At 40.5% G+C, this 24141-nt stretch overlaps 1 protein-coding gene across 5 annotated transcripts in view; it reads left to right on the forward strand.

Moving 5' to 3' along the window:
• The window catches only part of PLEKHH1 (pleckstrin homology, MyTH4 and FERM domain containing H1), a 73511-nt gene that overhangs the window by 46644 nt on the left and 2726 nt on the right, over positions 1-24141 (forward strand). For all 5 annotated transcript variants that reach the window (XM_069017632.1, XM_069017631.1, XM_069017629.1 and 2 more), the window contains 21 exons: positions 1555-1633; positions 2216-2304; positions 2796-2946; positions 3956-4095; positions 4755-4865; positions 5423-5509; positions 6485-6646; positions 7596-7676; positions 8572-8751; positions 8884-8992; positions 9889-10001; positions 10657-10833; positions 11642-11739; positions 14259-14436; positions 14845-15000; positions 17587-17687; positions 19444-19585; positions 20439-20581; positions 21498-21627; positions 23214-23300; positions 23815-23961. In XM_069017632.1, coding sequence (XP_068873733.1) covers positions 1555-1633; positions 2216-2304; positions 2796-2946; positions 3956-4095; positions 4755-4865; positions 5423-5509; positions 6485-6646; positions 7596-7676; positions 8572-8751; positions 8884-8992; positions 9889-10001; positions 10657-10833; positions 11642-11739; positions 14259-14436; positions 14845-15000; positions 17587-17687; positions 19444-19585; positions 20439-20581; positions 21498-21627; positions 23214-23300; positions 23815-23961 — 2661 coding nt within the window. The remainder of the gene's footprint in view (positions 1-1554; positions 1634-2215; positions 2305-2795; positions 2947-3955; positions 4096-4754; positions 4866-5422; positions 5510-6484; positions 6647-7595; positions 7677-8571; positions 8752-8883; positions 8993-9888; positions 10002-10656; positions 10834-11641; positions 11740-14258; positions 14437-14844; positions 15001-17586; positions 17688-19443; positions 19586-20438; positions 20582-21497; positions 21628-23213; positions 23301-23814; positions 23962-24141) is intronic.

Here is a 24141-nt window from a genome sequence, read left to right on the forward strand (position 1 = left end):
TCTCAGTTTACGAAATGTGTTCTGGAGAGGACCTTGGTCTCTGGGGCATCTGATCCCTAACTACAAGGCTTCTAAGATGTTTAGTCTCCTAGCTTGACAAATAAGTCTAAGAGTGTCAGGTAAAAAACACTTAAGAATACAAAAGCTATAAAAAGGTACATAAAAGGGGTATAAAAGAAAAGGCAAAAAAATCATCATGGCATCAATTCTGCTGCCCCTTCCATGTCTTCCAGCTCAGAGGGCTGGGTACTTGGAGAGCAACTAGTTTTGCCATCAAAAACTGAGGCAAAGAAGGCATTGAGTACCCCTGCCTTTTCCTCATCCTTTGTCACTGTTTCCCACTCATATCCAATGAAGGATGGAGATTCTCTTTGTTTCTCATGTGTTTATAAAAGTCTTTTTTTGGCTTTTACTGCAGTAGCCAGGTGAAGGTCTAATTGGGCTTTGGTCCTCCTAATTTTTTCTCTGCATAACTTCTTGGTATGTTTGTAGCCCTCCTGAGTCACCTGTCCCTTTTTCCAAAGGTGATAAACTTTGAGTTCAGCCAAAGCTCTCTGATCAGACAGGCTGGTCTTCCTCACTGTCTCATCTTCCAACACATGGAGATGACCTGCTCCTGCACCTTAAGGATTTCCTTCTTGAAGAATGTTGAGTCTTTCTGGATTCTTTGTCCATTAGGACTGACTCCCAAGGGACTCCATCAACCAGGTTCCTAAACAGGCCAAACTGACAAACCTGGTGGAAATCAATGTAGCATCAAAAGAGACAATTCTCTTTTCATTTGCTTTTTTAAAGGCAGGAGCAAACAAGTGATTTATTGAAACAGTGAAGTCAAGCACTCATTGTTAATTCCTATGTCTTATAAATTTTTTGGTGTACTTGACTTTGCAATCTTAGGTACTTTCATATATATGTATTATGTGTGTTATTTCATAATGAGTTTTGGTTGTATGCTTTAAGGAGCACCTAGAGGTTTCCTAGCTTTGGGGTTTATCCATTTCGCACTGGTTGATGTCTAAGTCGTAACTCTGCATCTAGATACAGAGTTGGGTTCCTCCTCTGGAATTTTTATCAATTCATGAAGCACTTGGAGATCCTTTGAACTGAAAGTTCTGTATGTTGTTGTAACCGAGACACAGGCTTATTGAGATCATTCCAGGCATTTCTTTCATTCCCTTATTACAAAATGGGCATCCTTTACAGCTGATGACTCAATGAATTGTCCTGGTTTAGGGCTGTTCTTGATTCTTGTATTGTTTATAATTTGGAAAAAAACCCATCTCTTTCCAAGCTGTGATATAGTAATTTATTGACAATTACATGTAGGTGTCCATTGTGTGGATGTCATACCTGTAGCTGGGAATTCACACAGAGTTACACACGTCCATTAATGGTCATTCACACAACATACAGTGGAATTCAGCTATTTTTCTTAGAGAGCCCTTCTTCCTACCCAAAGGAGTGACTGTGGTGTGATTCTGCGACATGGGCATTTCTGTCTGTAAGAATTACATTTTTGCCTGATCATTGTTGTTCATGGTATTAATGTTTCAGGAGAGCCGAATCTATGCTGTGGCCAAGTCTGGCATGAGGCTGTCTGAAGTGGCCATGGTGAATGATACTTCCAGCTGCTGTAAGTTCTAGACTAGATCCATCCTTAGAGGGAGTTCATGGTGACAGTGTGGGACCTGAGCTTCTGGCTGTTCACGTTTCTTCATTTCCTTGCCTGTTTTCAAAGTAAATTTGACCTCATAGATAGCCTCAATAAAGGAAGGGAGGAGAAGATACCTGATTTTGGGGGTGGTTGGTGCTGGGCTGTTTGTGCCTCTACATTCAGGGACATCTTCAGGGATTCCATTATCTCCTCCATCAGTTTTGCCGCCAGTCTTCTGCCTCTGCATGTCTGTGGCCTGTTTTTAGTCTTCTGATTAACCATTACCTTTGCCTGTTACGGCTTTTATCTGTTTGGACAAGGGTACACCAGATTGCCAGTGTACCAAGGGGAGCACAGGGTGGGTAAGGTGTCTTACAGGCTAAGTGGAGGGAACATTGCAGCTCTCACTGGGAATTGTATGGAATTAATAACACGTCTCCTGGCCTTTCTGAAGCCAGACTGTCCAGGATGGCAGTCCTCCATGTGCTTCTCCATTAAAACCTCCTTTTTTTCACTGGTTTGTATTATTTGCTCTCTTGCTTTCTCTCTGAATTTTCCCAGTTTCCAATTTCTCGTGTTCAACTTCTGGGCCATTTACCTATCTCATCTACAGAAATGTCACAGTGCCAGTCTACACTACGCTGAAGGGGGTAAGGAGTTACTTCACTTTTCCTGTTGTGGAAAGCATGGTCCAGGGCTGCTAGTAACTTGAGACAAAATAGGATGAAACTGTGCAGTGAAGGAAAGAAAATTAGAGAATGTCAGGAAGTACTGAACATCAAAACAATGCAGAAAGAGTAGCAAATGATAAATATATTTAAGAACACAGAACATTGCAACAAGTTTTGGTCCAGGAAGTTGCAGTGTGCACTATGAAACCTAGAGGTGACAGTGGGTGTAGCCTAAGGAATGAGATGGAACATAAGCCTCGTGGAAGAGTAGGAGGGTGTAACCAGAGGAAATCCAAACAAATCAGACTAGAGAGTCCAGCTTGGAAGTTCTCAGACTAGAAGGGAAGGAGCTGAGGAACCCTGGGGCAGAAGTGGGCAAGGCAGTGTGAAAATGAAGGGCATGGGAGGAGGGAGGATTGTCCTGGGCAAATTCTTCTCTCACACACTAACCATACAGGTCTGTTTTCCAGAAAGCCACACAGATCAGCAATGTGCCTTTCTTAGATGAGTCTTCAGGCTCTGATGATGACTGTGGCTCCCATGCCAGCTTCAGGACTTCTACTGCTGGATCTGAGAACAGGAAAGCTAGCATGCCAGGCAGCCCTCGTGCCGTGAAGAGAGGTAAAGTGGGAGTATTGCTACTGAGCAGGATGAACTCTGTCATCACAGGCAAGATGCTCTGAACAGCATCACTCGTGACAGGCAAATGCTCAGCCAGAGTGATGCTAACAAGGAGTTCTTCCAGAATGTGTGCGGACATCAACAGTAGAAACAGTAGAAACAAGTTCTCTTATATGTTTTTTACTGCTGATAGATTTCCATTCAGGCAATTGCTAAACTAAGATTGCAGGAAGGATTGCCCTCCCAAATTCATCACATATCCAGTCATCCATACCTATTCTGTGACTTCTCCTTGGAAGCAAGCTACTACTGACACAATAAAGAAAATGCTTTTTTGTCTTTGTCATTGGCTGGTAATTTCTTGACCAGTAAGCACATCTTTCTTTGAGAGACATCGGGTAGTTTGAGTCCTGACTAGGACTATTTTTCTTGCCTGCTGGGAGGGCTAAACTGATTCCTTGAATGGAATTTTCATTACAGTTGGTTGTCTTTAAAATAGAATCGTATTTCTTGTAGTCTTAACTTTTATTGTGATGCACTGGCAGATGTGCCATGTGGCATTTACCATGTGCCAGTGGTAAAAGATTCACAGAAAGCAAAGCCCCGTTGCTAGTGAAGAATCCTTTTCCTTAGCTGGAATCAGAGGGGCTTGAGACTTTATAATGGATATTCCCAGATGAAAACAAGCTGTCTCTCCTTCAGATAACAAGTCTGTTGATTTTTATTTTATATATATATTTTTTTTTTAATCTGTTTTTATTCAGCAATAAATTTATTTTACCGTCAGTATCCAAACCTCACTTTTCACTACTTGTCTTCCTAGGGAAATAAAAAGAGGCCTCAGAAGTCATATTAGTGGGGTCTGAGTTTCCAAAGTCTGATCTGATTTGTCCTTCTTGAACCAAAAATAAGCCTCAATGGTGGATGCAGAAACCTTTTTGGAGTGTACAGTATTCAGTTCCTGCTTCTGTCTAGCCATGACTCTCATTCCTCCCTTTGTTTTGAACAGGTGTATCTATGTCCTCGCTGAGCTCTGAGAGTGACTATGCCATCCCTCCTGATGCCTACTCCTTGGATGGTGACTATTCAGAGCCAGAACATAAGCTACAGCGAACATCTTCCTATTCCACTGATGGTGGAATCTGCACTGTAAGTCTTACACTGTAACTGCTATGTTACACTTGCAAAGGGATGCAAACAGAGCCTTGGCCTGAAAAGAGAAAACTGTAACTATAGTATATTGAGTAATCCCCCTGCAAAGGGATGCTCTAACAGACTGGGCTATTGCTGCAGCTGGGAGGCCAAAAGACACTCTCTGGTGCTTCAGAAGAAGGTGCATTTCTGTTATGTGGTTAGATAAAAGTATAAGCATCAAGGGTTGTATTCTTTCCTGATGACCTATATTGGTTTCCTGGGGTTGTGTTCTACTTTAATGACGGCCTTACACTTTTGGGACAAAAAAAATCTGGAAATTCAGAGGAAGGAAGGAGAAAGTAAAGAAACCTCAAAATGGGCAGCAATAAGGTCTGTACTCTTCAATGCAGGAGATCAAACAGGCAAGGAACAGGAGTCTAATCATGGCATAGAGACAGCCTTCACTTTTGTTTGGAAAATCAGTGCTTTGGTAGGAAGAGAAAGAAGTTTACAGTGCATCAAACAATCAGTGAAATGATCTTTGATGGCTGCTACTAAACCAAGCAGAAAATTATGGGAGATGCAGCAAATGTCTGGGCTTGATTTCAGCACACTTTCATTTGTATTTTGAGAGGTGCAAGGTAACCTCCTCTCCACTTTGCTCTGTCTTCCAGGAACCCATGGAGAAATCGGGCTACTTGCTGAAAATGGGCAGCCAGGTAAAGACGTGGAAAAGACGATGGTTTGTTCTCAGAAACAGACAAATCATGTACTACAAGTCCCCGGTAAGTCACTGGGATACATTTCCTCCTCTTTAAAGGTACAGAGAAATTCAATATACTGAAAAAACACTTTTGGTTAGACGTGTCACTGTTTTGAAAATCATTACAAACATTAGAAAGATTCACTGTATGCATCAGATGAAGAACAAAGTTATTATTAATAAACTTGTCACTTAACAAGTGTCTAGCTGAATCTTGAAAACTTCCAAAGGTGGAAATTCAGCCACCGTCTTGATAGCTACTGTATGTTGTATTGTCTTCCCAGTTAGAAAAGGTTTGGTTTGTTTGGGTTTGGTTTTGTTTTATTAGTCATAATGTCCAATCTGAACTCCATAAGACAGTATTTGTTATCGCTGCCCTTGTTACATTGTTTGCCACTATTGAGGAGACTTTTGCAATGGGATCACACTGTCTCATATTTCACCTGGCAACCTTAGGCTGTCCTCTCCAGCTCACAAATGCAGACTCCAAGCTGCACGTGCATATTATAATGTATTTAAGTAATCTAAGACCCATCTGAGGTTTCCTACTGAAAAAATTGTTTGCTTTTCATTCCTCAGAGTGATGTTATCCGCAAACCACAAGGGCAGCTGGAGCTGAATTCCTCATGCCAAATTGTCAGAGGTGAAGGGTCCCAAACATTCCAGGTAGGTGTTGCTTTTTTATCCTACAGATAACCATACACTCAGTGGCTAGGTGAGGGAGCACTTATTTCAGACTGAATGGTACTGTGTGTCTCAATTGATATGAGCTAACTTTATGTGGTCTCTGTGTTTCCTGGCACAAAACGGGCAGTTAGTCTAATTAATAATGAGGAAAGAGCTAAATTGTAACCTAAATACACCCTTTTGAAATTAAAAGAAATTCGTGTTTACTTTTCTCCTGTTTTACACCATAACACTTTCCCTTTTTTGCAGGAGTTAGAGCTTGAAATCTGTGGGGGAAAATGATTCCTAGAACAATTAAAACCAGCTAGTACCTAGGATCTTTCTGAGAGACTTCTCTCACAAGATCTCAAGCCTGACTTTACATGACTGGAGGATCTAAAAAAAATCTGAATCGTTTGATTCCTTTTAGAATTTGACTTCTAAAGTATTAGAAGTTAGCCCATCACTGGGTTCACTTTTAAGTCATTATTGACTTAATTAGAAAGACAGCATTAAAGTTTCTTTCATGATTTGAAAGGTACATGGCCTGGCTTGTGACCTACCTTGTGCCCTTATGGAACTGAAGTTGCTAAGGCCTAATACTTTTAAATTTATAGCATCTTTCCTCTCAGAGTCACAAGGATGCAATATGAAATGAAGGCAGCAAAACCCCACATTTATGTAGTCATCTTTAAAATGAAAAACTAGCAGCAGCACTGAGGAACAAGAAAGGATGAGAGAGGACACAAAGCCACAGTATCCAATGGAAACAGCAAGAGAGCTTATGAGAATTCGATTCATCTGAGTGTCATTTCTTTCACTTGGGCGTTGAGGATTAGCACCTTTTTTCTTACTCTCAGAAAATTCTCTCCTGAATGACCAAAAAAAAATCTGTATGGCATAAAGAAACTCAACAACTGAAGAAAAGATTTGTAGGTGTGCAGATTTATACTTTCTCACTCCTTTTCCTTCCAGCTTGTGACAGAAAAGAGAACCTACTTCCTGACAGCAGACTCTCCCAACATCCTGGAGGAATGGATTCATGTCCTACAGAGTATCCTGAGAGTACAAGTGAGCGGTCCTGTTGGCGTTCCTCATAGTGATGCTAAACCTACTGTGAAAGGCTGGCTCACCAAGGTAAAATCATATTTCATACTTTATTCAGTTTAGCTTGGAATTCACAGTGTACCAGCTTCTTGGTTTGCACAGTAAATGTGAGCAAGAAATTAATATTTTAATACTCTCTGTAAGAGTAGGGAAAGAAGGAAAAGTGGCTGTAGATTCCTGTATTTCACAGTGAAGCATTTATATAAATGATGAGGAATGGGACAAACAAGGCTACTGAAAGGTACTGACTATCAAGTAGTAGGTAATAACAAATATCTAGTTTATGTATGCTTTTCTTCAGCAGAGTTCGCAGCTTGTCATAGTAAAAAAAACAACACTGTTGAATGTCACGTTTAAGTGATCTTTAACTTGGTGACATAGGAGAGTTTCAAAAAAATGGCTTGTATGGTTCCAGGTTAGCATTTAGTTCTGTCATAACAGACTTCAGGTACATTAGTACAAAGTACAATGGCTGAAAATTCTTATTCTTTGTATCATTTCCATAGATGAGTTTGACATTACAAGTTACTGTGAATATTTTAATATAATTCTGGTCAGGTTCTAAGATGGCTAAAGACAACCTTCATCTGAAGGTTATTCATCTGTGATAGGAAACAGCTATCTGGACTATAGGCTGACTGTTCTTTTCTTGCTGAGAAGAAGTGATTTGTTGTTATAATCTTTAAAACGTTATCGTTAATATTATATTTCAGTATACAGAAATTATAAGTTACTATGAATGAGTAAAACACTTCACAAAACCTTAGACCCATTCCCATAAGCACCCATGTATTTGGGTGGGAAGTACTTGCCTGTTTTTGGAAGGGGTGCCCTGTATGTTTTGAGAGGAGCTTATATTAGCATAAAATAATATATGCAAAGTTGTAAGGGAGAATTGAATTGGAAATTGAAATCCTAGAAGGTCATTCTGACAATACTGCTGATACTAAAAATATGGATGTGTTTGTCCTCCTTACAGGTCAAGCATGGTCACTCTAAGCTGGTCTGGTGTGCACTGATTGGAAAAACTTTCTACTACTATCGAAATCATGAAGATAAGGTAATTCCTTTTTCTCCTTTTATTTCTGGACCCTCCTTTCCCATTTTTTATGAAGTTTTCTTTACTGTTACTGCTTCTGTGTCTCATGTCTCTTTATTGGTTGTACTTCTCTTCTAACAGCACCTGTTCCACAGCTTTATATTTTCCGCAATTTTATTTTTTTAACCTTAAATGACAGCAGACTTAAAAGGCAAGTGATTGCTCTTTCTCAGATCACTCTATACCTTGTTCCTCATTTTCTGTATTTGGTCTTGTGTAGCCTTCTGAGCAGACTTTCATACAGCAGCTGATAGATTCCGCATATCGTCATGAAAACAGATAGCAACCACATTCTGGGAAGAGGGAGGCAATCAGTGTAATGTGCTGCCATTTCTGGACACTTGGCCCAATAGTCCATTCCTTTGTTTTGGTGATGTCAAACCCCAAGTTTTAGAATATCAAGAAATACTGTGACTTATATTTGGGATTGACCTCCAGAGTTGGCACAGCAGATACCCTCTCTTGTCTGAATCTAACTACTTACAAAATTTTAATTCCAGTAGCAAGCAGAAAGTCTGACCAGGGTCAGAAAACTGTGGCTCAAGATACTAAGCAACTGGCCCTCAAGTGTAATGGGAAGAAAGCAGTATCTTATGGGAAAAAATATCTTTTTATTTGCATATTCTCATTTAATCTGTAGATGGTCTCCCAAGAAAAATAGAAGTAGTGACACACTTTGTAAGAACTTTATGAAAGAAGAGATTCTCTAGAAGTGCAAGGTTATATTAGCTAACTACTGAATTATATATTCCTTACATTTACTGTCAACATTTTTACTTGGCTTTTCTTTCCCAGTGTTCCCTGCCCATACTGGGAGATGAGTTACATTTATCTAATGTGCTTCTGCTCCTCATAGTGTCCTTTAGGACATCTGCCTCTGCGTGAGTCCAAGGTGGAAGAAGTAGACCGTTCCTGTGACTCTGATGAAGATTATGAAACCACTGGTGGAGGACTTCTCTCATCCCACTGTACATTGGTGATTCACCCACAGGACCAGAGTCCCACGTATTTACTTATCCGCACCAAACAGGAGAAGGTATAAAAAGCAGTCTTTTTTTGGAGAGCAAGAGTCTTTTGGTAACAATGAACAAATTGGGTCATATAGGCTTAACCTGATTGTAGAAAACAGGTCTGAATTGACTCATACTGTTGTCATCCTTATGCCTAGAACACCTGGCTGTACCATCTGACCGTTGCAGCTGGTAGCAGTAATGCCACAGTGGGCACATCATACGAACAACTCATTGGAAAACTATTGGATGCAGAGGGAGACCCTAGTAAGTAAGCACCACAAGCTCTTCCATGGTATCAAGGCATAAGGAAGAATAATTTCAATTCCCAGTTTAATCCAGTCAAAGGTGAGGGAAGGGGATTCTGGGTAGTACATCATATGGTATAGTGTCCTTCTCCCCTTGTTCTCAGACAAGTCTATCACATTGTCACATCATTTATCAAAGCCTCTGAAATGTCTGTAACAACAACTCAAATTAAAATAAAGAACTGGTGCTTTAATTTTTTCCTGTCTTTGTTGGTCTTGATTTTCTTTTCCAGGAAATCTTGACCATGCAAACATGTGCTCTTTTCTCCTAATACACTCAAACATACTTGCCTTCCCATCTGTTTCTCTGTCTGCACGTATAAACCCTTATACATACATCCATGCTCATCTGTTCCTCCTCATCTTTGATACCTGCTCATGCATTTTTGTTTACGCACCATGTTTTCAAATATGCATTAACATTTGCAGTCATACTTAAAACTCTTCTTGCATTCTCACATATTCTGGACCCATATGTGAATATTGCTTCCTGTTGAATAGTGACTTGCACTAACAAAGACCCCCACTGCAGGCAGCTGCCCTGGAAGGGTTTGTGTCTCTGGTCTGAACACACACCTGAGCAGCTTCTCACCAGAATCTGGCTGATGAGAAGTTCTGATGTAGCAGGACTGAGGATGCCAATACTTCTTTTTGCTGATACTAATGCTGCTGGTGATTCCTTATCCATGGTGGGCTTTGCTGAAATCAGTGAAGTATCACCAAAGATAATGTGGCCTAGTGCAGTGCTGCTTCCTCGGGTGCTTTGCCATCTCAGCAAGGCTCCTTGTCAACATGGACGCTGTTCTCTCTCTTCTGTTTCTGACACTGCATGTTTTTGCCCATCTGCTACCTCAGATTCTCCTCTGTGGAAGCATCCTATGTTGTGCTACAGTAAAGATGGGTTGCACACATCCCTCACTACTCTGCCATCAGAGGCTCTACAGACTGAAGCTCTGAAACTTTTTAAGGTATTTAAAGGGATGTTGCATGGTTTTCAGTTATTTTGCTGTGTTGCTGGGGCAATAACATGGTCATGTTGTACAACATTTACTGTCACTATGGGTTGCTTTAGACAGGCCTGCTGGTTCATTTGGGTGTCATTCATTCTTTGGAGGTTTAACTTCTCTTTTGCAGGGTCTGGGTTTAGGAGTAATGTCCCCCACAGACTTTATGCTTCAAAGTGAGCTTTATCTTCCTCTTTCGTCTCCAATAGTTGGATTGAAGGAAATAGAAACAATTCACTGGTAAACTCAGTTGTGTCAGTAAGGCCAGTGGTGAAGCCACTGGAGATTGCATTTTTGCACTCTCTGAGTGTAAGATCAGCAGTGCGACTGGAGAGTGTGAACAAGGTAAAGCAGAGGCATGAAAGGCAGGAAGCACATTTTCTCCTCAATTCTCTTGCTGACTTGTAAGTTCTTTAGACCAGGGGAGGTTGAGTAAATTTTCTAGTTGCCATAACTAAGGAAGGAGGAATAGGAATTAAGTGTTGACTCTCCTCCCTCCCCTCAAGGTTATTTAGTAACTGTCTGTAAGTTAATAAATACATCTGGGGAACCTGGCCTGTAAAGTACCAGGCAAGAGTTGCTGTATTCGTGGCATTGACTAACTTCTACCCTTTCACAGTCCTGTCAGCTGTTCATCAACGTTCCTGTGGAGGCATCCTCTATTGATTACCATGTGTCACTTGCCCAGACAGCACTGCAGGTGTGCTTGACACATACCGAGCTACAGAATGAAATTTACTGTCAGCTTGTTAAGCAGACCAGCTGCCGACAACCCCAGAACCACTCAGTCGTTCAGGTCAGTTCCTCGTCATTCACTGCCACTCTGCAAATACTTTCCATTTAATCCCATGCTTTTAATAATTAGCTATGGGTCTGGTTCTCATAAAATAGTGCTTATGCTAAAGGTGTGCTGGGGGAAAGAGAATCTCAGCACTGGTGTGCAAAGAAAAACACTGATATAACTACTTGAAAAATAATTTTTAGTTTAAATGTAACTGTTTACCAGTTGCAAATGGTCTATACATTCAGAATCATAGTTCACAGTGTGTGTTGTCTTGCTGTAACTGTTACATGGTATTAATTTTGTTTTGCATTTTAGATAATCAACAGCATACAAGGCATGAATATTACTATTAAGCATGAAATCTGAATCTTGCACTGTAATTGTTGGGTAAATAAAATTAATAAGTTACAGCATGAATGTACACACGTGATTACAATATTCCCAGCTCAAATGAGACATTAAAATCAGGTTGAATAATAATGGATCTAATTTGAAATAAAATTCCCTTGTGCTTTTTTGGTTATGATTTTCAGTTACATAGTATTAATTTAAGTCTTAATTGTTGACTCAGTTGTGGTTACAATAGTCAAAATTTCCAGAAGTAGCCAATCATTTACAACTCTTCTCAGAGTCCAGACTGAGATACTGAAGAGCAGTCTGTCTGACCATCACTTCCCTCTGAAACATCTTGAACTACAACCTAAAAAGGGTCACTCCAGAAAGCAGTAGTCACCATCCATTATTTTGACTATAGTATTCTATGAAAGACAGCAGGTAAGAAGCACAGAACAAAGAATGATGTCCAGTTTTGTGTTCACAGTGCTGGCAACTCCTGGCTTTATGTGCTCCTCTGTTCCTGCCTCAACATCACTTCCTCTGGTACATCAAACAGCACTTGCAGCGACATGCAGACCCCAGGTAAGAACTGCAACACCATTTCATTCTGCTCAGCTGACTGCCTCTTGCACCCACTACAGATGAAGAGGGAAGTAATTTTGGAGCACACACACCTACAAATACATATTGAGAGGGAGGACAGAAGGTTCCCATCAGTATAAAGCTGTGCCCCTTCAACCATTCATATTAATTTGTCACTTAGATGAAGCTGGTTCACACAACTGAGTAATCTATACTAGCAAAAGAACTTTCTGTAGAAATAACTGGAGCTACATAGGGGAGTTTTTTGCTTATGCAGCTATGTTCCTTTATTGACAGACAGACCAAAGTAATTACTTGGAATGAATTATTCAAATTTTAGGTGATTACGTTCTGCTGTCAGGTCACCAGGCAAAGTGACAGAAAGTAAGGCAGAAAACATCTCAGGGAACCATAAAAAGTTAGGAAAAACTAACAAATCTGAAATATGTGCTAGTACTATTTTCTATTACCTCTTTGGTGTGCAAGTATGGTAATAGCAAGAAGTTGTTCTCCTTTGCTCATGCTGTGCTCTTTGTTTGTTTCCATGGTGATCTGGTCTTCAGCGTATCTCACTGTGTCCTTAGCAGGGAGGTCACAGCTAGAGATGTCTAGTTGTCTGTTGCTACGACGAAAGAGTAGTTTCCTTTCAAATAAATACTCATATTCAGTTAATAAGCCTAAATCTGCCATGGAACTCAAGCTAAAAGTCTCCTGGCACTGCAAAGGAAATGTGTACTGCTATCAAGTATTTTAAATGTTTAAATGCTGCCTCACATTTGCTATTTCTTCTCAAAAGCAAAAATACAGATATTGGGCACTCCTCAATGTTCAGGTTCTCTCTCTGTTTGCTAAGACAACATGTTAGGGATCTTTTGTCTAGTACTAGGAGCCATCTCTTCAAACTTGTGTGTTACCAGCTCCCAGACTGGCCCATTCAACTCAGTAGTGGAGCTGCTCAACTGTTGGAGGCTGTTGAATTTCATAAGGATTTGCTGGGCCCTGTGAAACTGATTTATTACATCAGCTTCAAGCTCCATGATGCTGATGGTTGGCCCAAAAGTACCTTTGTGAACAAATAAAAAGTTCTTAGCCCAAAAGTACCTTTATGAACAAATGCACTCCAAGCAGAAACAGAAAGGAAGTTTATTTATACGATCCTGCTATGAAACAATTATTAGGGCTAGAAAAAGACCCCAGAAATTACATCAAAATGTGCCTATGCTCACCTGTAGTTTATATTAGATTTGGAGCAGTTCCTAAATGGGATTTAGTTTGGTTCCTTCTCCCTAGCTCTAGGAATACTTACCGCTCTTTGGATGGAGCAGATAGAGCTGTTTCTTGAGCAGTTCAATAGATCTACTTTCCCTGTTTCACACAGCAAGCAAGACACTAGAATGTTTACAGTGCATAATGCCTATGGCCTAGATCTATTCTAGGTATTAGAAGATCTTAATTAGAAGAACTATAGATCTTAATTCTAGGTATTGTTTATCGTGAAAGGGGATCTTAGCGTTCATATCCAGTCTCTAAAAGGGGAATAAAAGTGAGAACTCATGGGGCTTAGGAGCATTTGGAAACCAAACATAACAGCTTATTGATGAAGCAAGATTATCTATTTGATTATTGTCCAAGCTCATTACTGGGAAGGTGAACAATATATTGCTACAGTGAAAAGCCAGAACTCCTGACTTCCATGTTGCTTGTAGGGATTTAACTGGAATTTTAATCATATACTGAGCTCCTGAAGGCATCTTGAATGGAATTATTTTCCCCTGTAAAGTGATAGCACAGCTACAAATCCATAAAAATCCTTCCATTTCAGACCTTATTCAGTATATACATTCTTAAGATTTTTGTGCAAGGTGCAGTTGACTGTTCCTGCTTGGCTTTAGAGACACTTGCATCTTTTTGGTGTTGTTCAATGGAGCACTCTCTTCAGCAGACAGTAAACTGATCATCTTGATAACTATCCCTATCCTATATTGAACTGTCAACAAATCTAAGCTTGCCTGGAATCTCTGTTGAGTCTCTTGTTTGGCAGATAGGGTTAATGGAAACTTACAGTTTGTACAGCCATGTAAATTGATAAACACAGCTTGTAATGCATTAGTCTCATAGGATTATACAACTCAGTATTTACCAGGACTTGACATGATAGTAACTAAATTCCACTGGCATGACAGCGAGTTTGAGGGTGAATTGATCTTGACTTGACAGATACTATGATGGCAACAGGGCCCAGAAGAGAATATGTGTCCAGTCCACCTAGAAACAGGGAATACTCTTGTGCTTCCTAGAGAGTCCATTGTCTGCCTTAGTTTTACAGGTCCTTGGAGCTCAGGTTTGTGTTGTAGCTTTGCACTTGAGCTGTTAGTCTGTCGAGATGAACTGCATATCTGCACAGAGATACATCTTTGCTTGAGCAAAAGCCTGAGGGAGGAATGCGTTGGCATGGCATGGGAAATTGAAGAGGACGTGGCACTTGGAGCATGTTTGTGGTTCTCTCCCCCTTTGCCTAGGAGTGAGATAGGCAAGTATGCCATCTACTGCCAGAGATCAGTGGACCGCACTGTGCAGGCTGGGGAGCGGGAAGCCAAGCCCTCCCGCATGGAGATCGTGTCCATCCTGCTGAGAAATCCCTACCACCACTCACTCCCCTTCAGCATCCCAGTGCACTTCATGAACGGAACATACCAGGTGAGCCACCACAGCTGCCTTTCTTCTGGGCACTAGAGGACTGCACCATAACCTGCCTCTTCGTGTGGGTGGGTGGCACCATGGTGTTTATACACATCGGGGGTTGGGAAATAAACACTGTTTCTTCTCCTTGCTGTTTTAGCTGATTTTCCAAGAAGGTGAAAGGAATTAATCCCTAGCTCTACAGATCTTAGGAAGAAAAGGTAGCTGAGAAAAAGGGAGAGATGCTGGAAGTGTCTCAATATGGGAAAGAATGTGTGATATGGAGGAAGACAATCCACAAGTGTCGTCACTGGAGCTGGAAGTTAATCCTGAGAGATTGATCTGTAGGAAACCACCTTCATTAGTTGGGATACCCATCAATGGTCACAGTTCTTGTATCCTCAGTTAAGTCCCCTTTCATTGCAGGTTGTAGGTTTTGATGGTTCCTCAACAGTTGATGAATTCATCCAGAGACTGAACCAGGAAACAGGAATGAGGAAGCCATCCCATATGGGATTTTCTCTGTTCACAGATGATCCTTCTGGCAGGAATTTGGAACATTGTTTACCAGGCAACATGAAGGTATTTATTTTTCCTCTCTGCTACCTTTAGTACACATCTTTGAAGAACTGCCAAATGGTTAATAAATCTTTATCTTAATGAATTAAGATAAAATAAACTTGGATATTGTCTATCTAGATTAATGTTCACAGATGAGATAGTAATTCCTGCACTTGGGTCACAACAACCCCATGCAATCCTAAAGGCTGGGGGAAGAGTGGCTGGAAAGCTGCTCAGAGGAAAAGGATCTGAGGGTCTTGGTCGACAGCTGCCTGAACGTGATCCAGTAGTGTGCCCAGGTGGCCAAAAAGGGCAATGACATCCTGGTCTGTATCAGCAATACTGTAGCCACCAGGACCAAGAAAGTGACTGTCCCCCTGTACTCAGCACTGGTTTTGGGCCCCTCACTACAAGAAAGACATCAAGGTGCTGGAGTGGGTCCAGAGAAGGACAACGAAGCTGGTAAAGGGTCTAGAGCACAAGTCTGATGAGGAGCAGCTGAAGGAGCTGAGGTTCTTTAGCCTGGAGAAAAGGAGGCTCAGGGGGACATTACTGCTCTCTACTACTGCCTGAAAGGAGGCTGTAGCCAGGTGGGGGTCGGTTTCTTCTCCCAAGTAACAAATGACACGACAAGAGGAAGCAGCCCAGAGGTGCTTCAGGGGAGGTTCAGGTTGCCTATTAAGCAAAATTTCTTCACTGAGAGAGTTTCTCAAGCATTGGAACAGGCTGCCCAGGGAAGTGGTGGAGACAACACCCCTGGAGGTATTTAAAAGGGCTATAGATGTGTTATTTGGGGACGTGGTTTAGTGGTAGATTTGGCAGTGCTGGGTTAATGGTTAGGCTTGCTGATCTTAAAGGTCTTTTTCAACCTAAATGATTCTGTGATTCTATAATTAGCTAGCCTAATCTGATATAGTTCTTAATAGAAAGATCTATTTTATTAGGTGGTAAATTGGTCAATTTTTAAAAAGTCTAACTCAGATTTTAGCACATATTAAAGTTTAATTTGTCTTGACTACAGATTTGAAACATGACTGAGCTAGCCAGGATGATCAGATATTACAACTGTCATCAAATATGACACTCCTAATTGAGACAAATTTATGTTAGGCTGTGAGTCTTCTGGCGTGTCTGTATAAATTCCATTTATTTGATTATGAAGTATCTCCTTGCTATCTCCAGATAACTCAGGCTTTCATTGTTCATAAGCTTTCTTAGGGGAGAAAGCTCTACTGAGTATGGCTTCATTTTAAGGAAGAGTGCAGTGCCTCAGATGAAGGGAAAAAGAAAGAAGATAAAGTATTAGCATGTGTCTTTCATATGGAGATTTTTACCCATGCTGCAGCTGAATGACGGCCTTAATTGAGCAGGATGGCTGCCATGAATGAGACACATCAGAGTTTGGTACAAATCTGTGAGAATAATTTGTCATACAGCAATAATGGAGGAATAGTTCTACTGCCAACTTTGAAGAGGTCCTGATACCTGTAGGGGACTTAAAACAATGAATTTTACACAGTGTAAAATTTCACGTTAAGCAACAGAGGGAGAAGACACCAATAACTTTGAAATAGATGGTTTGAAAGGAAACTACCACAGACAGTGCCAAATTATATAGTTGGTTTTAATGGCCTGATATAGATCAGGTAATCTGGAGCTTTGCTGGTAATTGGACCACCATCTGGAGAGATGAGGTATCAGAGTAAACAAAGGAGCTTGAGACAATCAAAGGGATCACTTTGTCTTGGCAAGTAAATAATAACCAGTAAATCTCAGTAGCTTAAGAGAAGTTTAGAGATCTGGTTATGTATTTCATGTGGCTTCTTATGTTCACATTCCTTTCACTGAGATGCCATCAAAAGAGAACTAGGGGCCTTCATTAGACCACTTGTAAAAGGACTCGAATAACCAGGAGGAGCTGAATGGAACCAAAACAAAAATAACCATGTCATTATGAAAAATATGTCTGAGTTACAAAGTTGGAATCTAGGACCAAACATTCCCAAAGTTTGGACGTTCACATCCAAGGGTTTGGTATAGCCATGCATTTTCTGCTCTGTTCAGAGGATAGGTTAGTGCTTTAGTTTGGCTCAGGAGGGCACTTTTGAAGTAAACCTACCAATCATTCCTATTAACCTGCTTTGACTCGCATTAAGGAGTAACCTCAGAGCATGAAATTGATTATTTTTACACGAAACATGAACTGGAAGGTGTCATCCAACATAGTAGTGGGCTTTCAGGTCACTTGGTCAGACTACTAGTGTGGGTGTGGAGACTTAGGAATGGGTGTTTCTCTGTGCAGATCTGTTCCTCCTGAGCTTTGCTACTTGCTGACGTAGACATAGCTGTGAGAGTTACTACCAGACCGGAATTCAGGTGTCCCCCTGCATGTTAGAGCTGGAGTGTTCAGTTGGAATGCTTTCATTTTTACATACTGTGCAATAGAAAAAGGAAGTGTTTTGTCACTTTGAGCTCTGTTTATGCTGATCTAGTCTGTTTCTTTATCTTCTGTGTTTCACAATATTTTATTCACTTACCTTCCCCTCAAGCCTTGGCTATTTATTTCACCTCAGTTTGTGTCTCCTTTCTCCTTGATATTTTTTAAAGATCTGTGATGTCATTTCTAAATGGGAACAAGCCTTAAAAGAATTGCATCCTGGAAAATATGACGGTGGCACAAGAATCGTAAAGTTGACCTATAAGAACAGGTACTGTCCTTTGTTGGGTGGCCTCACTACTGCTGTTAATTAAACATCCTAGACTGCATATATCTCTGTAGATGACCAATAATTTATAGTATCATTGGTGCCAAAACTATTTTAGCTAAGATTCATTTAAATCCTACAGGAGATGTGATGGCTTTTGTCTGTTACATATACAAAAGCATATGGCCTAGGGGTAAAACCCAAACCACTTTGCAGTAGCAGAATAGACTTAAAATGAGTTAACAACTAGCTGTAGCACAGTAAGGCATACTTGGCACAATTTCATTTGCCTAGATCCTAAAATGTAATTGAAGAATGTGTGTTAGGTGAGAGGAAGAGAGACCTAGAGGAAAAATCACCAGTGAAAACAAGTGTGCCGAAACTTGCAATTAAGTGAACAATCACAAAGATGAAAAAGATACAATAACAATGTTCTAAATCATATGAGCTGTAGAAGAGACATGTAGTAGCAGTGCCCAAACTTTATAAAGAAAGGAATGTTAAAAGTTAGATGATGAAAGATAGTAGAGAAGGGAAGTTCAAGATAAAAGATCTAAATCAAAAACTGGAACGAGTTCATCACTTATAATACAGATAGGAATTCTGAATTACAGTAAATCAAGAGCTGTATGAGAACAAGGAGTGAATTCTCTTTGCAGGCAAAACAAAGGCCACTCCAAAACTGAACAGAGAGTTCAATATGGAATATATGAAGATTTTGCTGACTGTAATGGTATAGAAATAAATTTCTGTCAACTTTTTCAGTTGGTGTAATAGAGGTGAAAGCAGAAGTTATTGCTTTTGACCCAGAAGGCAGTATTTGTTTCAGGAGTGAAACTTTGCAGTATTATTTTGTTGGGCTGGAATGTGCATAGGCTAGACAACAAGGATGTTTTGATAAGGTCTCTCCAAGGCTGGACTGTTCTAACACTAAGGACTCTGATAATACATTTGTAAGGTCAATATGATCCTAATAGTGTTGTTAATCTCAAAGTGACATAAAAATAAACAAACTGATCCACTGGAATGAATATCTCATGTAGTGGAATTGTGGAATATATAGCCATAGATGCAGCTTGAAATTAATATGTGAATTAGTTGCTGTGGACTGTGTATGAGGAATGGTTCTGGGAAGCATTCCCCAAGCTGGTGTCTTCAACCCCAACTAACAATCTTGCTGTGCCATGTAAAAAAATTCCGAGTGTGAATGGAATAAAAATCAGTAGGATGCTTTGATTTACAAGCATGTTTCCTTAAACAAAGTCTGCTAATTGGGTCTCTTATTTCCTGCTGAAGCAAACGGAAGAATTTTTTAATAAGTCTTCGGTGTAAGTGGTCAAATCCAAGCTGGCAAGTCTACAAGGCTGCCTTGTAGAAGTTTATATATGTAGAGCAGAGGTAGTTCTCTTTTCTGTGATAAGCAGAGAAGGCCATAACTTAAATATTGACTGCCTGTGCTTGATGGGGATGAATGGACACTGATTTAGCTGTGTTTAATAAAGGTTCACTGTCTAGAAGTGGTTGGCTTACAGAATTCAAACAGCTTCTGAAGCTAGAAAGCATGTTTTGAGCCCCCTTGCTCAAGTCTTGTTCATAAGGGAAGCACCTCATTTTCCAAACCTCTGTCCAGTACCCCCTCAATGAAAAACAAAACAAAACACAAAACACACTTTTATTTTGCATCACCTTCATTCAGGTTCCCAGCTGTCCATTCAGTTCACAGTATCTTTTTACCTTCACAATCCTGTCTACTTTTCAGACTATATTTTCGGAGCCAGGCCAAAGGTGAGACGGACCGTGAGCGGTTGCTGCTGGCCTTCCAAGTGAGCAATGAAATAGCCAATGGAAGGTTTCCTGTTAATAAGGAATTAGCTCTGGAAATGGTGGCTCTAATGGCTCAGGTGAGTAAGGCAGAAATCCTCTCTTTTGTCCTCCTTCAGCTGCACACTGACTATGTTTGACTAAGCAGCTCCCTTTTGATGTAAAAAAACAAATACGTGGTACTAGCATACATATGTTAGAACACCTTTTGCTGTAGGGAAATTTGCTCTAGCTGTGCCTCTCCTTTCCTTCTCAAGAAAAACACTGGAAAAAACAGAGTGAGGCTGGACTATCACCAGACCTGCCCTTAGTAGCTTAGTACCTTAGTAGAGATATGGAAATAGGACCACCACTGGAATTCCATTAATAGTAATAACTTCCACTGTTGCACTGCCAATACCCTGTTACTCAGGAAGAGCATCTTCTGGGATCCTCTGTTAGGTCTCCAGGCTTGCATTTAGTATTTTACCACATAAAACACACATTGTGGGTGTGGGCATGATAAGCAGTGTAATAATTTTTTACTGACCTGAAACTGAGTGTTGTATTTGTTAAAGCAGCATAAACTGAGATGAAGAATCTGGGGACATGGCCCAAACTATTTACAAATATGCTGTTGTTTTAATTGGCCAATTGAAAATAAATCCCCAAAGCCTGGCAGTTTATACAGATGTGTCTCCTTACAACAAATATCTGGCTGAAATCACATTCCACTCTCTTAGATCAGTACATAATTCCTTTGGCAGTTGTGTCCTCAGTGGTTGCTCTTTTGTTATATTTACTATGGTAAATGCTGTAGACAACATTCCCCAGCCTGTGTCTTTTTGCATGACTCATAAACACACTAGTTATCAGTATGGGAATTCATGGAATGTTCTACTGCATTAAAAACCCCATAGTATTGTTGCACTATAAACTATAATGTTGTCTTAGGTGGAATATGGGGATTTGGATCGACCAGGATCTTCAAGTCCTGGGGGAACATCACAATTGAAAATGCAGCATCTTCTCCACCAGGTTTTAGATAAATTCTACCCCAAACCCTACAAGCAGAACATTACTCCTGAACAGCTCAGGTAAATTGTTGGTTCTTGAATACTTTGCACTGAAATCAGCTTTTACTTGCCAAATTGTCTTTACATTTAAGAATTTTCAAGGAGTCCTGTCAAGATTATTTGATGTAGAAACTCAAACAAAACAAAAGTGTCAGGAAAAGGTTCCCTTAAAAGAAAAAACAATATAAAAAGAGCCAAATCACCAACTAATTTTGCCATAGACAAGAAGTTTAAGCCTTTCACTTCCAAGTTAGGCATCTTAGTTTCAACAAACTAACCCAAGCCTAGGGTGAATTCTCTTTCTAAGTTTTTGTTTTATGCTTTCCCCAAGTGTCAGTTGAATCCAGATGCCTAACACTTGCAATGAGTCATAAAGCCAGCTCATATGAGTTGCTTCAGGCCATGCAGGGATTCTGGTAGGACATATTTTGGCAGGGTTTTTTGATGTTCTGACTTGGAAATTCTCACACACAATGCAGAGAGCTCAAGTACAAAATTCACATGTTGCCACAGATCTCAGATCTATCTGATATAAAATGAGAGAATGGTCTTCCTGCAGATCCTAAGCTATTTAGGGATGCAGTGGTGGAACTAACACAGTTACCTCCTTTTGGAAGCAAATTCCATCTGCATGTAGCCAGGTAGCTGCCAAACCATCCCTAGTGAGCCAAATCAAGAGTGAGCTAATATATATTGCCACTCCATATAGAGCATACTACAGGCAAGGTATGAGGAAGGTGAGAAAGTCTATGGAAGTAGAAAAAAGCTAAAATAAACTCAGGTTGTACAACCAATAGTGCTAACAGCCCTGTCCATAAGTGCTGTGTAGAACAGCCCTTTTGGAGTAAAGAGGTACATTTATTAACTGCTCTGATTTTACACATCTTTGCTTGGAAGACATTACTAAATAATACTGTCTTGTGTTTGGATTCCTCAGGCAGCTGACAGACAGGCTGGTGACAAAGTGGATGGTGCTGCAGGGATGCTCTCCATCAGAATGCATTCGAATTTATTTGACGGTGGCCCGGAAATGGCCTCTCTTTGGAACCAAGATATTTGCTGCTAAGGTAACTGGAGCACACTTTATTTTCTGTTGCCAAGAGTGAATTATCTGAGCAGAGACACACCTACAGTCTCTGGTAACACAGGTTGAAAATGATTCTACTTCAGAAAGGGTAAAAAGCTAACAATACTCTGTTCTGGACAAACAGCCCTGGTACCGTATGGGTTGAAGAAGAAGGAAGACAAGTATATTCTTACCAGTAGGGGCTGCTAGTGTTCAGTAAATAAATACTGAAGGTTCTCTGGCTGCGTCAATTGATCATCATCCAGGGTTCTACCTGTCCTTACAAGCCTTGCCAAAGCTTTGTCAGGCAGGAATTTCCCTGGGCATCAAGGCTGCAATGATAGTTTAAAAAATAAGATTTACATACCGCAGTGGGGGAGGAAGGGAAGAGCCCCTCTAAGTCACACCTGGCAGCTGATGCCAGCTATAAGAAGAATGGGTACTTCAGTCCTGTTCTCTGCTTGGCACAGAGCTGGATAATTTCCTTGCCACATGAGAGAGGCAAGCACTGCTAATGTCCTGTTGCAGAAACAAACCCAAAAGTACACATTGGGTAAGCTGCCAGCCCACAGGCATCAGTGGGAGAGCAAAGAACAGCTGGAGGGAGTGGTTCTCCCAACAGCTTGTACCATCCCTCACCCCATTCCAGGCTTGAGCTCTGTACCTATTGCCCATGCCTGAACAAATGTCTTAGCACATAGTGGCTGTCTGAGAAATCTTGTTTTGGCATTAATCATCTTCCCCATCCCAGCAGACATTTCTGCTGCTGAAAGCTTGAGGGAGGTCTTCTTCATGGTTACATGTCTTGCTTTGAAGACAGAGCTGCTCTGGTTACAGAAAAAAAAGTCTAATGATGAAAGGAACCTCTTGAGTAAATATACAAGAAGTTTTCAATAGACAGGTATTTCCACTGTCCGGACTAAAAGAGGTTACTGTCTGAAGAGGTTACTGACACTGAAGAATCAGAATATAGAATAGGTCCACCCACAGGTGAAATAATGTTGGTATTTCTGATGATTAATGTATTTTATAACTTTTCAGCAGTTAAACAGCAAAGCCTGTGGCATTAGCCATGTAATAGCAGATTCCCAGGGAAGATTTTATGTCATTAGCCATAACAAGTCATCTTCAACAGACAATTGATGCACATTTGTGGTAAGATTCTGTAAGAAACAAAATGTCATTGATGTGATGGTACTGGGTGCACTGGTATAGAAACCAGCAGGTTTCACTGCCTTCCTGACTGATAGGAGCAGTATAAACACATGTGCTGAGCAGAGCTGCCATGTTGTTGCTCTGTCCTAGCATTTCCTTCAGTTTTAACCACACTGATGGAATCTAATTAATCTCAAAGCCTTTGTTATCCTTGTATCTCTTGTGCCACTTCTCCAAAAAGTGTATGTAAATCTGAAAATATTATTCCAAATTTTGGGAAAAACTCTCTTAAAAATCAAACCAGGTCACACCAGTAAGCCTTTAGGATTTTTTCTCATCTTCACTTTATCCTTAAATCTCAACATTTTTATCAAAAACATCATTCTGTGGTGGTCAAGAAATACCTGAATTAATAATTTTCTTTCTCTCTAGCCTATTTTGCCTTCCTCATTGGAAGACTGTCCAGTCTGGATAGCTGTGAATGAAGATGGTATCAGCATACTGGATTATAACACAATGGTATGTTGAGGAACACTGTTTAAGATAAATACCTTACCTACCACAGAAGGACATTCCCCTGAGTCCACTGAAAGTCACTAACAGTTTGTCTTTAACATCAAATGGATCCAGAAGTTAGTTTGTAAAAGTCAGAAATAAGGGAAGTCAGTGTTACATTTGAACACTCCATAGACAAAGAAAAATTACAGCTGCAGTGTAAGGTAGGGCAGCAGACATGTTCTTACATCTTGCAAAATCTCAGTGGTCTGTGCTTTACTACCACCATCTGGGCTATAACAAAATCTGTACTATGAAGCAGTGAGGCATTGAGCAAACCAGGAGAAAACTAGAAATGTAATTCTCACTTGAGTTTTCTCTGCCAGCTGTTACCTATAGAGCCACCCTATCTACTGCCCTTCACTGCTGGATACCTGGAGTTCTTGCAGGGTGTAGCAATATAAATTAATATATTAATTAAGGTGGAGATTTGGAGTTTTTTACAGAACTATGACTTTTTCAAACTCTCTGTCTGCAGCATTTGAAGGTCTCTTATTCATACTCCTCTGTGCTGACCTTTGGAGGCTGTCGAGATGACTTCATGATTGTAGTCAGTCAAATGAAAGAAAGAAATTCTGGAAAAAATAGCACTGAAAAACTCCTCTTCACAATGGCAATTCCAAAGGTAATTACAAATGAAAAGTGAGTTTCTTTCCAGCTGGCAGCATCAGGGCTAGGTGTTTTGTACAAGCCCTGGGGACTGGTACTTGTGGCTGCTGCACTAACTATACACGTTCAACAAATCCTTGGTAAGCTGGCCTTTGAACAAGAGACTTACTCTACCTAACTCTTAAAGACAGAGCTT

This window comes from Aphelocoma coerulescens, chromosome 5, assembly GCF_041296385.1.
Source record: "Aphelocoma coerulescens isolate FSJ_1873_10779 chromosome 5, UR_Acoe_1.0, whole genome shotgun sequence".
Lineage (NCBI taxonomy): Eukaryota > Metazoa > Chordata > Aves > Passeriformes > Corvidae > Aphelocoma > Aphelocoma coerulescens.